The sequence below is a fragment of the Danio rerio genome, chromosome 12, assembly GCF_052040795.2.
Source record: "Danio rerio strain M-AB ecotype USA chromosome 12, GRCz13ab, whole genome shotgun sequence".
NCBI lineage: Eukaryota > Metazoa > Chordata > Actinopteri > Cypriniformes > Danionidae > Danio > Danio rerio.
In genome coordinates, this window is record NC_141032.1 from 31,288,643 (window position 1) to 31,306,357 (window position 17,715).

At 32.5% G+C, this 17,715-nt stretch overlaps 2 protein-coding genes across 13 annotated transcripts in view; one reads left to right on the top strand and one right to left on the bottom strand.

Moving 5' to 3' along the window:
- The window catches only part of cd37 (CD37 molecule), a 69,535-nt gene that overhangs the window by 5,683 nt on the left and 46,137 nt on the right, over nt 1-17,715 (bottom strand). The window contains exons 3-7 of one of the 12 annotated variants that reach the window (XM_087274457.1): nt 6,841-7,056; nt 5,669-5,736; nt 3,967-4,033; nt 3,734-3,873; nt 2,216-2,290 (exon numbers count right to left, since the gene is read on the bottom strand). In XM_087274457.1, the coding sequence (XP_087130583.1) occupies nt 2,216-2,290; nt 3,734-3,873; nt 3,967-4,033; nt 5,669-5,734 (348 nt within the window). In that variant the 5' untranslated portion in view covers nt 5,735-5,736; nt 6,841-7,056. 12 annotated transcript variants of the gene reach the window in all.
- On the top strand, nt 9,291-11,338 carry gall (galanin-like). Its single transcript, NM_001327976.1, is given in 6 exon segments — nt 9,291-9,395; nt 10,173-10,256; nt 10,480-10,534; nt 10,647-10,736; nt 10,967-11,020; nt 11,103-11,338. Coding segments are annotated over 5 exon segments (345 nt in total). The 5' UTR covers nt 9,291-9,395; the 3' UTR covers nt 11,165-11,338.

Genomic DNA, 17,715 nt, shown 5'->3' on the forward strand with positions numbered 1-17,715 from the left:
TCCCTTTAATTATGATGGGTCGCCAAGGCGTAATTAACCACCAGTTTATACAGCATCCAATTTTACACAGCAGATGCCCTTCCAGCTGCAACCCAGTACTGGGAAACATCCATATACACACATTTTTCACACACATACTCTACTGCCAATTTATTTCATTCAATTCACCTGTACCGCATGTCTTTGGACTGCGAGGGGAAACCTGAACAACCGGAGGAAACCCACATGAACACGGGCAGACCATGCAAACTACACGGAGAAATGTCAACTGACACAGCCGGCACTCAAATCAGTGACTTTTTTGCTATAAGGTGACGGTGCTAACCACTGAGCCACTATGTCATCCTAAAGCCTTTGCTACTATACCTTAAATATGGTGTAAACCATACCTTAAACAAAAGCACTGCTTTGCACTTCAGTTGCAATTCTGCAACACACTCGTTCCTGCACACTAATTCAGTCATAAGGCACTTCATTCAAAGTCATTAGTACCAAGAAAACACATCTATTAAAATACAAACCACAATGGGGGATTGAAAACACTTATACACACACACACCTGAATAGAGCCTTTTCACATTTCCGGGTTTCTCAGTAGCGAAAGGCATCATAGTTAGGTAAACTTAGAGAGCAGTAAATCAGAGAGTACAACAAGTATTTTTTTTACAATCCTATTTGCTGAAATAATAAAAGAAAAACTGCACGATGGTGTTATCAAGACTTTCAATAAAAGGAAAAAATTGTGTGAGACGACAGCCACAGGGGGGATGTCAAAGTTACTCTCAGCACCATTGATGCTGCATTAGAAACGCATCGCACATGCTGTAATTAGTGTTTTGTAATTTGACGCAAAGATGATATAATAAATTCATAAATGCATGTAAATGTTCATGCGTTATTTTAAAAATGTAAATATTAAACACTTTCAAGGATTTAAGCTTATGATGACTGTTAAACATATCATAACCTGTGAAAAGGGTCCATATATTTACAAAACTGTTCACTAATCAACACAACACAACTAGGCCTCCTTTGAGATATTTCTAAACCCTATTGAATTTTTTTTCTGACGGCAGGATCCGTAATCCCACCATGCACATTTGTCTTATTGTTCTGTATCTACAGTAGTGTATTTTTGGTGTCATTTTTAACCTTTCAGTACTTTCATTTTTGGTGTCTGTGAAAACCTTTTGTGTGAAAAAAAAATTGTTGCATTGAGCTTCACAGAATGCTAACTGATGAACAGAGAAAATGAAAGACTGCAGTGCTTTCTATGAAGTACACAAGAGTATTTCTGCAAATATGACTGTATTCATAATATGTGAGTGTGTATAATTTTGTCATCACTGTGACATTAGAGGATTAGAGGATTGTTAGGTGTTATTGGCAGAGTTTCCGTTTGACATAGATGTCAATTTTTTTTCTGTGTTGTAGGACCGGGCTGATAAACGATATTATATCAAATCGCAATAGAATTTATGTCAATAACAATGATAAGCTCTGGACTTTTTTTTACTCTATATTTATCTAAAAGCCTATCACACAGCAGAAATGTGCAACAATGGGAGTCTAAAAGTGTGTTGATATTAGAGATGTACTGAATTTTTGGCCACCAAAAATTTTTCAGCCGAAAAAATAAGTTATGCCATTTAATACACCCCCTTATTTTTGTGTGTTCAGTCATAGTTGGGGTACTCTTTTAAATCTGGAAGTAATTACAACTTTTATTGAAATATATATCGATATTGTTCAATCTGGAGAATAATGATCATATTTGCCATATCGCCTAGCTCTACAGTGTTGTGTCTTGTGTGTCTGTGTTTAAGGTTGTGCAAACAACCTTTGTTTAGCAAAAAAAGTTCAAGCAATAGGCAAAAACTGTAACTTGCATGGATTTATTTTTCACCTCAATAATACCAACATGTTCTAGCAAAATAAACGTACATTTTAATTCCACACAGACTTTAACTACAATTAATAAAAGTGGTAGAAGCATTATTTAGTCTTAGTTTATGTTAGTAAAACTAACAGGACCTTGTTTAGTGTGGCCGAGTCATGAGTTTACTGTTTATTTCATAGACATTGTATTGAAATGGAATGAAAAGAATCCATCAAACAGCCTTTATTAATGAAGTCGTCATGCACGATGGATCTGTGTGTAAAAAAAGCTCAACAGCAGGCAGGGTGGGACTGCAGATCTGCATGCTTGACTTACCTCAGTCTTCATGGTGTAGAAAAGAACACCACCCACTATCTGAGCCGCGAGCAGAACCGTCAACAGGATGAAATACTGGAGATAAATGAAGATCATTTTAACACATGGTTACAGCTCAGCGGAGCAGACAAACTTACTGGTATATCACAAAACACCTGCACCAAGAACAAGCACGATTCCTGAGAAAATAATAGATTCTATAGTAGAATCTTTTTGGAAGATGTCCTATGAGGCCAGACAGAATCTACGGATATTTTTTGCAATTTCTGCAGAAAATTTTGTTAGAAAAGGTTTTTGGATTTATGTAGATTGATTTTGGGAGTATCATAACTAAAAATGTCATATATGTAATTAAAAATAATAACTTTGTAACTTTTATTTTAAGTTTACAATGCAAATCCCATTAGATCCACTTATTTAGTAAACAAAGCAAGTCTCTCATATAATATATCTACTAAAAGACAGAAAGTATTACTTTACAAACTGTATTGTGAATAAATCATATTTATGAACATTTTCGAAATTATTGAAATTAATTTAAAAACTGAATAAATATACATTGTTTATATAGTTAGATTCCATGTGGGTCAAATAATAACTAATATATATATATATATATATATATATATATATATATATATATATATATATATATATATATATATATATATAGTTTATTTATAGTTTATATATATATATATATATATATATATATATATATATATATATATATATATAAACAATAAATGTATAAACAATAAATATATAAATAAACTCAAGAGTGGTGGCCTTTTATAAATCCAGTATCATCTGGGTCAGACTTAGTCTTCTGCATTCCTCTGGATACTTTTCTTTATTTGTGTGTTACAATAATATTTATATTCATATAATTAGGGACTTTGGATGCATGAAAAGAGGTATTGATAGCCGTCAAGAGGTATAGGCTTATTTTATCATTCATAATCTTTAAAAGGTGTAATATTGTTAACAGAGTCACAAGCAGGCCTTGTCCACACCAATACATTTTTGTTTGAACGTGCTTCTTTAACAATTACTTTTGGACTTTCAGGCAACAATTTCATTAATCAAAACTTATGCTCAACAAACTCATGTGAGGAACTATAGAAAATGTATGATTTTTCAAACTTAATGAGCAAGTTAAGTTTATTGGAAATATAGTGCAGACATAATTGTTGAACAAAAATAAAATGTTCAATAATAGTGTAGTGTGGTAGTCTTGGAAGACATATTTCTGTTTACACCTGGATTTTTCATCCATTTTTATCCTATATCAGATATGTTTTCAGTTATTTCTGAAAACAGTCAATAGTCTAATTGTGATCAGGTTAACCAAACCCCATTTAGTTTTCAGGGGCTCATATGTTACTTTATGAAATTTTATTAGCCATTAAAAAACATTAGTAAAAGTTGTGAGCATAGGAAAAAAAACATTAAGGTCACGGCAAAAATATCAATGACATGTGAGTACCATCATGTTTTCTTTCTCTGAAAACTTACAATTGCCAGCAGGAATTTGACAGTCTTCAGAGAACCCAGACATCCAAAAAAGCCCAATGACATGGTCACAGAGCCACTGATGATCAGCAGGTAGGAAAGAAGAGAAATGGAGATATATGGACGAAATGGATCTATGAAAGCTTTAATAGTACAAAATATATCATTGTTAATAGAAAAAACAACAGAGTGTAATCTGTGAGCATCTATATACAGAAATAATTATAAAAACATACTTTTTATTTCGCTGGTATCTGATAAAAGCATCCATAGTCCAGAAGACAAGAGGAGGGATCCTAAGAGCTATTAAACATAAAAACAGATTGTTGGGGTACATTTTAAAAGAAAGTACAGTTTACATTCAAGGTTTTCTATTCTTGCTGTTTCTTTGTGATTATTTGTACAATTTAAAAGCAGTTGGGTGAAAGTTTTTACGCTTTTTTTAGTGCATGTAAATTGTTTAAAATATATAGTTTTTGGCCTTTTTGACATTCAAAGGCTAGGAGCCATTTGTTTTATCTTGTATTGACCTTATTCTTTGCCTACAAGTGGGTGCAGCCATTTGAACTGTCTTTGGCTCAAGACTTCCGGTCTCATTCGCTTCTTTTCATTTTTAGATGTTAGAGACACCTCGTTACACTGCTTGATGTTGCAAACTGATCTTTTCTTCTTTATATTATTATTCTTTTTAGTCATGGACACACTTGTTTGTGGAGCAAGTAGTTTGACCGTTTTCTGTCGTTTTTTATTCCTAGTCATTTTCCCATTGGCAATTAAATTGAAAGTTCTAAGATCTAAGATCTCCTCATTTTAGAATAAGGTCAACACTACTGTTTTGTTCTGTAAATTACGATCATTCCCAATTTTAAATAAAAATCTTTCCATATTAGTGCTGCATGATATTCTAAAAAATAACATTTCCTTCTTTTGTACATTTGTATTGCAAAATGACTACAATTTCACTTAAATATTTCTGTTTAGAATCATGTATAAAATAAACTAAACAAACTACAAGCACAGATAAATACAACAGAATAAACATAAAAAGTGAAATAAACAGTGCTGTATGGTTTCCTAGTGAGTTCAACAGTATCCAGGTACAGACATTCAACAATCAAGTGTAAAATAACACTGCATAGATTTCACTGTGAAAAAACAACAAAATAAATCTTACAAATGGTACATTTCCTGTGCCTGAATACTTTAAACTCTCTTGATATGTTTCCACAGCCACAGGTCTTAAAAACACATGCAAACGAAGAGTCCAGATGCAAACACCTCTAAAGGCCATCTACATTTTTCTTCTAAAATCAGCATTTTTATCCAGCACCAGTGTGTAGGTTCAGTAAACAAAGGAGGCTGAGAAAAAAATATTCATTTTTTGATGGAAATTGTAAACAGCTCTTAGAGGTTTTTGCATCTGAACTCCATAATGGTCAACCTCATGTTTTCTAAACTGCGGTTGCTGGTGAATTATTCCCATCATATAAACTCAACATTGCACATCAAGCTGAAAATGCCAACATCTGTATTTGAAATTTAGGGAAATGTTTTAATTGTTTTACCAATTAATAAAACAATATTAACATTGGTAACACTTCATGTTGATGGTCCATTTGAGTATTAGTAGACTGTCTGCTTAATATTTGGTGATACTGCTCCTTCAACAGACATTTAACTGGCTATAAGAAACTTAGCACATACATGTCAGCTTACACTAACCCCTAACCTAACAGTCTTCTTACAATCTAATGAGAATGAGTTGGCATGCAGATTCAATGTAACTTATATTAAACAAACGGACCATCAAAATAAAGTGTGACCCTAACATTTTACTGAAAACTGAATAAACTCATCTCATTGCTGTTAATTAAATGACAAAGGCTATGCACTTTTTTCCACTTTGAATCAATTAACCGTGACTCATTTGCAACTTACAAAGAAAACCAAGTTGAAGAGAAAGAGGAAGTATTTGGTGACACTGACACAGCATTCAGATGCCATATCTGCAAACAGACACACACACAAATACAAAAAAATAAACTGTAATCATCATCTAAGAAATTAACGTCTACAAAATTAAATGATATTAGCAAAATCAAGTCCAACAGTGATTCTCAAGAGGAGCAACAATCAATCTTACTACCCCCCCAAAAGAAAAAAATCTTTATAAAAACAAGTCTAATGTGTGTTTATTTAGATTTTTCATTTATTATATGTCATTTTCTGCCCAGTAAGACAGACTACCACAAAATACCCCCCCCTCCTCTTTTCAAGCAGAACAAATGGACAGGGTGCAGGAAGTGTCTTGTATTCTCATGTTTCCTTGCCTATGGTTACGGGAGCAAAGCTATCATTTTACACAGGCATGCCATGAACTATTCAAGCACTAGCACATGGGACAAAAGTGCTTTGTTTGTTGTTGTGAAAATTTGACAATATCTCCTTTTATAAAAACTACATCCCGTTTTACATAAAAAAAAGAAAAAAAATTTAACATGCAATTAAATCTCCGTTCAGGAAATATGGTCTCAGATAATTAAGGCTTTTACCTCTTCACAATAATATATACTGTCATTTCTCAAAACATTGTTATACAAGGCATTTACAGATGTCTTATTTAACGCTTTCTAATAATAATTGCTTTGCTGAAGAAAAAAAAGATGAAAAACTTACCTTAAACTGGGCAAAGTTGGCAAGATTACACAGCAGGCAAATGAAATGTGGCAGCCGCACATGAGATCATGTAAAACAGTTTTTTTTGCATGAAAAAAAAACGTAATTCTGATTGGCTTTATTGCTTGACTTCCTGCCTGTGTGCGAAGCATCATTGACTTTACTTCAGTAGAAAGCGGGCGTACATAGCACCCACCATAAATAAAATATCAGCCCTGGTTACACCTTTCACACCCGCATACTCTCCAACTCCCAATATGCAAATTATAATTTGACATTTTGTGATGTTTTCATATTTTTCAATGGTTTCAGAACATTTAATAGATTTGACTTTTAAAAACAATGCTAAAAAGTTTCATGTTTTCACAATTTGTGAGATTTTGAAAGCAAGATATTAGGATATCAATTTCTGAGAGGTTAAAAAAAGAACTGACCTGCTCTTAACAGAAGATGAGGGCATGGAAATAAAACAGCGGGCACAGATTAGGGTTCATTCATCTGAGGTCACTATTATGCCTCCCACAGGAGCCTGAAATTTCAGCTCTCATTCCATGTTTCAACACGTTTCCTGGTTGGGCCGTTCCTCCACCCCAAATGCAGCTTTAGCACAATTAGTGGTGGATAATTAGGTGGAATGTTTTAGGGCTCCCCTGTTAATGGATAGAGAGGGGCAGAAGGTGCTGCAATTATATCTAGGGCAAAGTGCTGTTATTAAATGGAGGAAAGCATCATGGATTGAAATGGATTCCAATGTTGTCTCAACACACATGAAAAAATGACTATAGTAATTTGTAGTAAATACTACAGTGTTTTTGAACCTGTACCAGGAAGTAATACAACAACTATAGTAAAAAATCAAATTAAAAAAAACTATACCGTACTAAAATTTCTACAAGTATACTGAACTATATTATACACTAGTTTATAATTTCGGTATGGTTAGTATGCTGTAACACAGCATTTATTAACAAAGAGTTGTAAAAAATGTAATACACCATAGTAAAATAGACTATACAATTGTATGGTTCACAAACACTGAAATATGCTACAACTCCAAATCAGAAAAAAAAATTGGGACAGTATAGAAAACACAAATAAAAAAGAAATAAGTTATTTCCAAATTTACTTTGACTTGTATTTCATTGCAGACACTACAACAGACATTATTTATTCTGTTCCTTATGATTTTTTATTTTTTGCAAAACATCCCAAAAAAGTTAGAACAGTAAAGCAGGTACCACTTTGTAAAGTTGCCATTCCTTTTCACAACACTTAAAAGACGTTTAGGGACTGAAGACACCAAGTGATGAAGTGTTTCAGGTGTAATTTTGACCCATTCATCCTGCAAACAAGTCTTAAGGTGGGCAATACTACGGGATCATCGTCACATTTTGCGCTCTAAAATGCACCACACATTCTCTATTGGAGACAGGTCAACACTGCAACTAGGCCAGTCAAGTACCAGTATCCTCCACAACCAGGACATTGTAATATGTGCAGAATGTGGTTTTGCATCGTCTTGTGAAATATGCATGGGCGTCCCTGCAAAAGAAGGCTGCATATTGTGCTCCAAAATCTCCATAAGTGCAAGTTCATTTTACCAAGGGCACTGACAAAACCCATGACAGACCCTGGCTTTGGGACTTGTTGCTGGTGACAGTCTGTATGATCCTTTTCATCATTGATCTGGAGCACACATCATCCATTTCTACCTAAAATACCTGAAATACTGATTCATCTGCCCTCCGTACAAGGTTCTACTGTGTAGTTCTGGACACTGTTAACATAGGGCTTCTTTTAGGCACAGTACAGTTTTAACTGGCATTTGTAGATGTAACTATGTATTGTGGTACTTGACAATGGTTTGTCAAAGTAGTCCTAAGCCCATGTGGTGATATCGCTTTTAGATGAATGACGATTCTTGATACAATGCTGGCTAAGGAATCGGAGAGATTAAGGTTGTTCAGCTTAGGCTTGTGCCCTTATTCTTTATACATTGAAACCTATTCAGATTTCCTGAATCTTTTAATGATGTTCTGCACTGTTGGAGGTGAAATATCCAAATGTCTTCCTATCTTTTTTTAGGGAAGATTTTTAAACTTTTTAACATTTTTCTCAATAATCAATAATCTCAATAATCTTTGCTTCTAAAGGACTAGACCTTTCTTGGATGCTGCTTTTGTACCAAATCATAATTACAATCACCTGTTGGCATCCCCTGTTTCGTATCACATCATTAACCAATTAACCTGATTACTAGCCCTAAACTGCTCATGTCCCAACCTTTTAGGAATGTGTTACTTGTCTGAATGACAGGAAAGGATGTATATATACAAATGAAATGAAGTTGACCAGAGAAAATATGAAATATTTTGTGATCATATTGTCTGCAATGAAATACAAGTCAATGTAAATTTTGAATCACTTCTATCTTTTTTTCTACTATCTTTTTTATTTGCAATTTCCATACTGTCACAACTTTATCAGATTTTTCTATTGTGATTTGATTTACAGACAGACAGACAGACAGACAGACAGACAGACACAGATAGATAGATAGATAGATAGATAGAAAGATAGATAGATAGATAGATAGATAGATAGATAGATAGATAGATAGATAGATAGATAGATAGATAGATAGATAGATAGATAGATAGATAGATAGATAGATAGATAGATAGATAGATAGATAGATTGTAACTGTAACCTTGCTGACTGCCTGATTATTTCTGTCTGATCTCTCTCTTTCTCTCCCTCTCTGGTCTCATCAGCACCAGTAATTATGAGAAATGAACAAATGGACATAATACTAATAGAGTTTCATTATGTTAATATGCCGTGTGTCGCTGGGTGTATAAAAGCGAGTTTGTCCCTCATTCAGACACACACCTGCAGCAAACCTGTTATTTGAAGGTTACAGGCGGACTCTTTTTTCAGGAATCCAGGGTTCATATTCATATTTATAAACATCGACTCTTCTCATAGGGTAAGTTTTATTAATCTCATATTGAAGCACTTAGTTTTATTCAAGATTGTTTCTTTTTTTAAATATATTTTTTCAGAAGGTAAAACATCAAAGACGCAACTGATTGGAATGGCTAATAATGTCTATAATCTTTAGTTATAATATTTTACAGAGTTATGATTAAAAGTTTTTTGTTATTTAAGAGAAGAAAAAGTCAAGAAGTGCAATGTAATACTTACATTTTACACAAATGTTGTATGGAAAACATAAAACCACAATTACAGGCATGATGCTTCATGATTTATATATATATATATATATATATATATATATATATATATATATATATATATATATATATATATATATATATATATATATATATACTCTTTAACTAAAAACTAGAAACTTTTTTTGTTTTATATTTTAAAGTTAAATACTTTTCTAAATGTGGTCTACTACATGTACAATATATATACTTTGCAATATTTTGCTTGAATTTAATTGTACTATCTTTCCATCTCTAAAGATGTTTGATGACTATTATTTTCCTAACTATTTAATATTATTCTAATTATTATATCTGTTAAATAAAACTCTTTTGTTTAAATGCACCAAAATACATTGCTTACATTCACTGAGAAATAGATAAAATTATTCATTTTCAAAATTGGGTGTACTTTGTATTTTGTATGCTAAGCACTATACATATATACAGCACATGAATGAATAAAGACTGCAAAATAACTTGATTTAGGATGCAAAGATATGCTGTTACATATTTTCTTTTTTCCCCAGATGCAGTCGAGTTGTGCTTTACTCTGTATCTCACTTTGTGTATTTACTGCACATCTCTCAAGCATCCACGGCATGACCCTCATGGTACATCTTCATTGGATATTCTGTAACTTAGCATTGTTATTTTTTTGTCTTCTATTTTAATCCCAGTACTGGGTTGCGGCTGGAAGGGCATCCGCTGCATAAAACATATAGTTGTTGGTTTATTCCGCTGTGGAAACCTCTGAAATAGAAACTAAACTGAAGGAAATTAAATTAAAGAATGAATATCTTCAGTTTTATAGATGTCTCATTTATAATTCCACAGAATCCAGAAAAAAAGGGCTGGACTCTAAACAGTGCTGGGTATCTACTAGGACCTTGTAAGTACACTGCATTCAATTATTAATCAAAGACAATAATACAGCGCAAAAGTGTTTTTTATTACATCTAATATCAGCTTACTTGTTTATTTTGCTGATTTTTATATGGCAGATGCTCATAGAAGTCTTAATGTGAGACACAGAGCTTCAGGAAAAAGAGACACGGGGAATGAGAATTCAAGCTTTCCCACGTCTTCATACAGTTAGTTCTTAAAACATTTTTAATGACGTGATTACTTATAAAGATATTATTATTATTATTATTATTATTATTATTATTATTATTATTATTATTATTATTATTATTATTATTATTATTATTATCCTTAAAGTGCCTTTTCTGAAGTCAAGAATTTTAAATCCATGCTTAATAAATATTACTTTTACTTGATAAAGCTTTTTTGGAAATAAGTCTGTTTTCTTATTTGATAGATGATTCCTATCTTCTATCAATTCTGGGTCATCTTGCATATTTGCGATTAAAAGGTAAATTATACATAAGTTTTACTGATTTGCTTCTGTTTTTCAACTGATTCTGTCAAGTGAAAATGTTATTTTTCTCTTTCAGAAAAGGGAATGACTGAAGATTTCAGTGGATCTTTTATTAATAGTGGCAATGTGAAGCAATAACAAAATTATTTTACCCCCTACCAAAAACCATTTGCATTTTATCCTATTTTTTACATATAAGTAGTTTAAAAAAACGCACAAGGTTAATGTCCTCCATCTCTCCCCTTTACTGAATCATGGTTGATGGATCATTTCTGCTTCAGAGTTCAAATAAAGCACTTCATCTGAAATGTTTTTAAAAGCCTTTTCTGTTTATTCCATATAAAAACTAAATAGTTGGAATGGATTGATGAGTCAGAGGTGAAAACCACTAATGAAACTGCTGGTTTTAGTGTTCATGATTACATTGAACAAAAATAATAACCTCTTGATTCCAATATAGGAATTTAGTCTCTGAATAATGGCTAATGCAGTGAAAGAACAATTGGTTAAAAATAATAATAAAGAAATTAACCTTTCAAATGCTATGCATTTATTGCTATGCAGTCAATCTGCTTTAGTGTGATTGGACTGATATAATTAAGAAATCTGTTCTTAAGTTAATCATGACTCAGAGTTCTTGGACTCAAACAACTGTTGTGGATGTCGCCCCCTTCTTGTCAAATGTAGTATAAATGTATATTTTTGTAATGAATAGCAAGAGTTAAACATATGGCTCCCTCTAGTGGATGTTGGAGGATACGACATGCTGAGCAAAACAACTGTCACTACTTCACTAAAGACTTTGACCGAAGCAAACATGTTTATTTATATAATTAATCCTTTCTAAAACTTTCCCAAAGACGTATCAATGTCATAACCAACAACTGTGCTCCACCGTGTCTAACAAAACAAAGGGATAATTCACCCAAATATGAAAATTGTGCCATTAATCATTCCTTTGCTCCAAACCAGTTTGCGTTTTTTCCTTCTGCTAAACATAAAAGTATGGAGGACAAAACCTGCAAAAACAATAAATAAACAAGCAAATATATAAATAAATAAATCCATAAATTACTGAGTGAAATAACACCATAAATAAATATGCAAATAAATAAATAACTATTTATATATAAAATCTACAAATTCCCGCATGAATAAATATATAAAAAATTAATAGTGCGATCAATCACCAGAAGCCAGTCAATCAAATGCAAATTTTTTCTAATGATCAGCCAATGATGGCATGAAGACCGCCTTCTGATGAATGACAGAGAGCTTCTCATTAGTATGTTGACCCGAGGAAAAAAAAATACGAAACTACGTTCAGGAACGAATAAATGTTTAAAAGGAGGGCAGGGGTAAAATTTACTTTCAGTTTAGCATTTCCCCCAACATTTGTTTAATTTATTTAATTATTTACCTACCAGCACTGTTATTTATATATTTATGTATGCAAGAATTTGTGGATTTTTATATACGTTTATTTAATTAATTTATTTGCATATTTGTTTATTTATTGCTTTATTTATACAGGAATGTATGCATTTATTTACTCATTTATTTTTATATTTGCGTATTTATTTACTTATTGTTTTTGCAGGTTTAATGAAAGCTGGAAAGTTGTAACCATAAACGCACGTAGTATTTGTTTTGGTTATGTTAAACAGACATTTAAATATCTTCTTTAGTGTTCAATAAAATAAAATAAATTTCGTAAATGTTCGGAACCACTTGAGAGAAAGTAAATAGTGAGCAGATTTTCATTTTTGGGTGAACTAACACTTTAAATTAATACAGAATAATTAGGCAAAATGAGTGTAGAAGTAGCCCAGTTATAACACAATCATTTAAACCAATTATTCTAAGGAGCAATTAAAAAATCAGTACTAGACTATTTCAGTGCATATATGTTTGTGTACCACTATATCTTGATGTATTTATTGAATGTATTATTTATATTGATGTTTTATGTTTTGACAATGTGCAATGTGCAAGACCAAATGCAATTTGCAAGACCAATATAAGCTACCATTTCAAACACTAAAAAAAGCACCCCCTTTCCCCCAAAGGGTGGAATTAAATAAAAAATTATAATAATCCAACTATAAATCAGTACATATTTTACACCATAATATACCATATTGTAGGTTACTATTTTCTTTGAAATTTCCACACTAAAATACTGTTTAATACTTGATATTTACACATTTTATTTTTGAGCTTTTTGAGTTTTTAAGAAAATGTGGTAGAATGGTAGTAAAGTAATATAATGTGTGTATTTCTTACAATGCAATGGGTCAAATAAAGAAATCAAGCCTAACAATTTAATTTTTTTTATAATGTCACACCATTGCCATAAATGATACAAATAATAAAGTATAACTGAATTAGCTTCAACCTTCTCTGAAGTTGTACATTAGCTATCGTGATACTGAGAGACATGAGAAGAAAGCTGGGGGCAGAAAGAGGCAGATGGGGTCCCTGGAAGGACGGCTGCCCACTTCCACATGGTGAAGTGACAACATCTGAGCTCATATATTTTTTCCAACAACTATTTAAGACATGTTATATGAGCTAAATATATTTTATCATCAATCCAATGCTAAAGCGGTTATCCTTTTCTGCCCAAACGTGTACTTCACTTTATCATGTGTTGGTTAGCGTAGCTACACGACTTTTCAAAATTGACTCCATTTATAGCTTGCACAGAAAAAGTATTAACACATCAGCCCAGGCTTACACATACTGTACAGTACATGCATACATTTTTGTGAAATAGAAAAATGTGTTACTCCAGCTATTATTTGTTGAACATTTCAGATGCCACATCTACTTGAGGGTGCTGTTTACATTATTTAAAATCTGAAATAATGTACGTTTTGCTGTATGTTTCAGACACACATTCTTTTTGTACAAATCCATGAGAAGGCAGGGCTTATTATACAGATCACCTAGATCAGCAACAGCAAACCACCTAAATCCTTCATTAAAAGCAAACGTGAAGAAAAAAAAACACTGCAACCATGTGGTTTTACCTTCATTTTACAACCATGCTTCACTGTACTCAAACCCGAGTACTCCGCATTACAGTTACAACACAGTAAAAAGTGAGCTACCAAGCTTAAACCGAAAACACTGACCAGATTTAACCACACCAGAAAAGTTCACAAAAGCAGATGGGCTAGGCAAAATTAATGTACTTGATTACAAATAATAGACACTGAGAAGTTGTTTTATTGTATTTACTTTGTATTGTGCAAAGAACTGCATGATAATAACTCTATAATGTGTCCCTGTAAATATCATTAGTTTAAAAAGGAACAAGTTGGTGTCATACTGCCCTATAACATTTATTTTATCTTGAAGTTGCAGTCAAATGTATGTTTAAGTAAGTTTTTGTGGTTTCAATAAATGTAGGTTGAAGCATGTATTTTCAGGAAGCTTAATTACAATTGGGTAGTTCAAAATCAATTCACAGCGTATGCACAAAGGTATGCCCAAATTACACCTAAAAAGAAAAGACGTAAAAAGAAAAATTCTTTCAAAGTTATTATAAAGGTTTTTTTTTATTTAATTTTTTTAATGTCAATTTCACGCAGTATTTTTAAAGTAAGTTTCATAAATGGAATTAAAGGATTAGTTCATGCAAAACTTCTTGTGTTAAACACAAAACAAGAAATTCTGAAGAATGTTGGAAAAAAAGAAGTCGTTAACATCCATAAGAAAATGCTATGGAAGTCAATGGTTGTTTTTCTCCCAGCAGTCTTCAGTATATCATCCGTTGTGTTCAACAGAAGTAAGAAACTCAAACAGTTTTTTTTTGACAGAATTTTCATCTTTGAATGAAATCTCTTTTAAACTTATGAACAAATAAAACTGTTATGTTATTTGATGTTTACTTCCTAATACTCTTTTTATGTAAATCTTATTTTGTCTTTATTTGTTTTACTCAAACAATATTGCAAAGACTTAGGCCATACTTTTAAACTGTATGCTTAGCTTAAAAATGTTTAAATACACTCTAAGTACACTGTCCTCTTCTTGTTACAGTGTATGCATACCAACACAACATAAGTAATGAGGTAATAAATAAACCTCAATTAAATTTATAGACGACAACATGCTTTGTATTTTTGAGTATATATCTCAAAATCTTGTTTTGAGTCAAACATGACCTATGGAAATGTCATAAAACAGCAAGTCACTACACCTAACAATGGCACCGATAAGACAGTTCAAATACAACTGGAAAAACAACTAAAAATGTCACATTGCTTAATGTTGGATAGGTTTTATTTAATTTTCCTCAAAGAATCTTATTAAATTTCACAGAAATTTCAAATTCATATTTAATTCAAATTTCAAATCATTAAAAATCCCAGAAAAAAACTCACACAGCTGATTTCAACAAATTTGAATTGAGTACTAATATAGAATTACCATGTTGATTATATTCATTCATTCATTCATTCATTTTCCTTCGGCTTAGTCCCTTATTTATCAGGGGTCGCAACCGTCAACTATTCCAACATATGTTTTACGCAGCGGATGCCTTTCCAGCCGTAACCCCGTACTGGGAAACAACTATACACTCTTGCATTTACATACACACATACACTACAGCCAATATAATAAATCAAATTCACCAATAGTGAATGTCTTTGAATTGTGGAGTACCCGGAGAACATGCAAACTCAAAACAGAAATGCCAGCTGGCCCAGTGGAGACTGGAACATCCTTCTTGCTTTAAGGTGACAGTGCTAACCACTGAGTCGGCCCTATATTGATTGTATTATATGTTTCCTTATATATTTTTATTGTTGCTTGAGCTAAATATTTTAGTGTAAATAATGTATTTCCTTTTCGGTAGTACTTAACCTAAAGCACATGCACAGTGACTTGCTTTTGCACTAATTAAAGTTTGTTTACTGAAAACTGAAATTGACCGCTCATGTTGATGAAATCTGCATTATATGCTCTTTAAATGTAACCTGTGCATTAATTAAATATGAAGCATACTTTGAGCTTTATCATGAATGGAATTTTTCTAAAATATCATTCAGTTTAACTCCATGGTATTGTTCTCATCACAGAAATTATTACTTTTGTGAATTGGCAAGATAATAAGATTTCAATCAGTCATCTTCCTGGAAAAATGGGCTGACATTTTTCATCTTCATGGCAGAAAGGCCAACCAACTGTGGATTGCATGTGTAATGATTCTGTAGTGGAAAAGGTTGACTGACAATCACCACATTTACTGAAATTCTTGCACTCAGCTTGCTCATGGCTCCAATATGGCTTCTGTTCAATAAATGTCACCTGGATTTGTAAAGGTTACATTAGACTTGTGCAACTGCAGTTGTTGCATTAAGCTACAGTATTTTGTTTGTTTGTTTTTTTCTCATTGGAAAGCTATATAATTAACAGACCACTTGTCAATGAAATGCCACAAAAAAAAAAAAAAAAAAAAAAACAGGGAAAAAGTGAGAAAGCAAAAGAAAATAAGTGAGTAATAAATCACTCAGGGTCAATTCCAGACATCACATGCGTCATGGCAATGGCACAATTTAAAAGCGCAGGTATTAATTAGGTTGTGCTTATATGACGGACAGCCTGTCATCTACAGTGCTGAGCCAGAGTCAGAATACTGATAAGAGGGTCCAGGGTAAATGAGAATATTTAACTGCTCAGCAGGAGTAGAGTCATTTTAATGCCACTGCTACCAAGCATATGTAAAAAAATCAGAAAGCTTTCTTGACGTGTCCCATTATGCTTTGAAAGGTCTAGAGATCTGTATAACTCAATTGGACTTGTCACTAAGCAATTAGATGTGGACTGAAATTAGCATCACTGGAAATCAAAAAAGTCGATGACTGTGGCAGACACACACAAACCCAATCTATCCTCAAAGAGAAGGATGCGACCTCAAAGCATTCACCAAGACGGACCCTACTCAGGTTAATTATATTTGCCCAAGATCAATTGACCCTTTCTTTACAGTAAAATAGCAATTAGTCTTACTGATTAAACATCTTTAAACTCTGTCGTGCCTCATTATTCTGTGAAATTCAATTTCGTAAAGTTCTCAGTTAATCAATTTTGTATGTTGCTCTTGATCGATCCTTATGTGTAAATTGCATACACGAGCAGTGTGTGGAAATGCATCTAAACAGCGTCTGAATAGAAAAGAAATTACGCAGACAACATAATTGTCAATTGGAGTTTCTGTCTGTTTCTTTTCATTTACTAACTTTGCTTAATTGTTTCTGCCTATAAATGCTGTGCAGCCAGTCATGCAGTTTAATCTTGTAGCAGATGAATTAGTTGTTGTCCATCTTAAAAGGCAGGAAACAAAACATTTTAGACGTCCTCTATGAATGAAGATGATAAAATAATCTCTCATTTCAGAATGATATATACAGAGTTTTGTGGCGACTTTTTATAAGTGATCTTTTAAGGCAAATATTCAAATGAATTATTCATCAGGCTGAATTTTGATGTATGCAAGTTTAACCAAAACTAAAAAGAAAATTTGCAGTTAATTTACTCACTTTTAAGCCATTAAGAATATTTTAGGCAAAAACTGTGGTCCTTGGGGTTCATAAAATGCAAGTAAATGGCCAAGTCAAAATGTAAGTAAAATAAACACTAAAAAAACAACAACAAGACGCTAGAAATTACAAAAT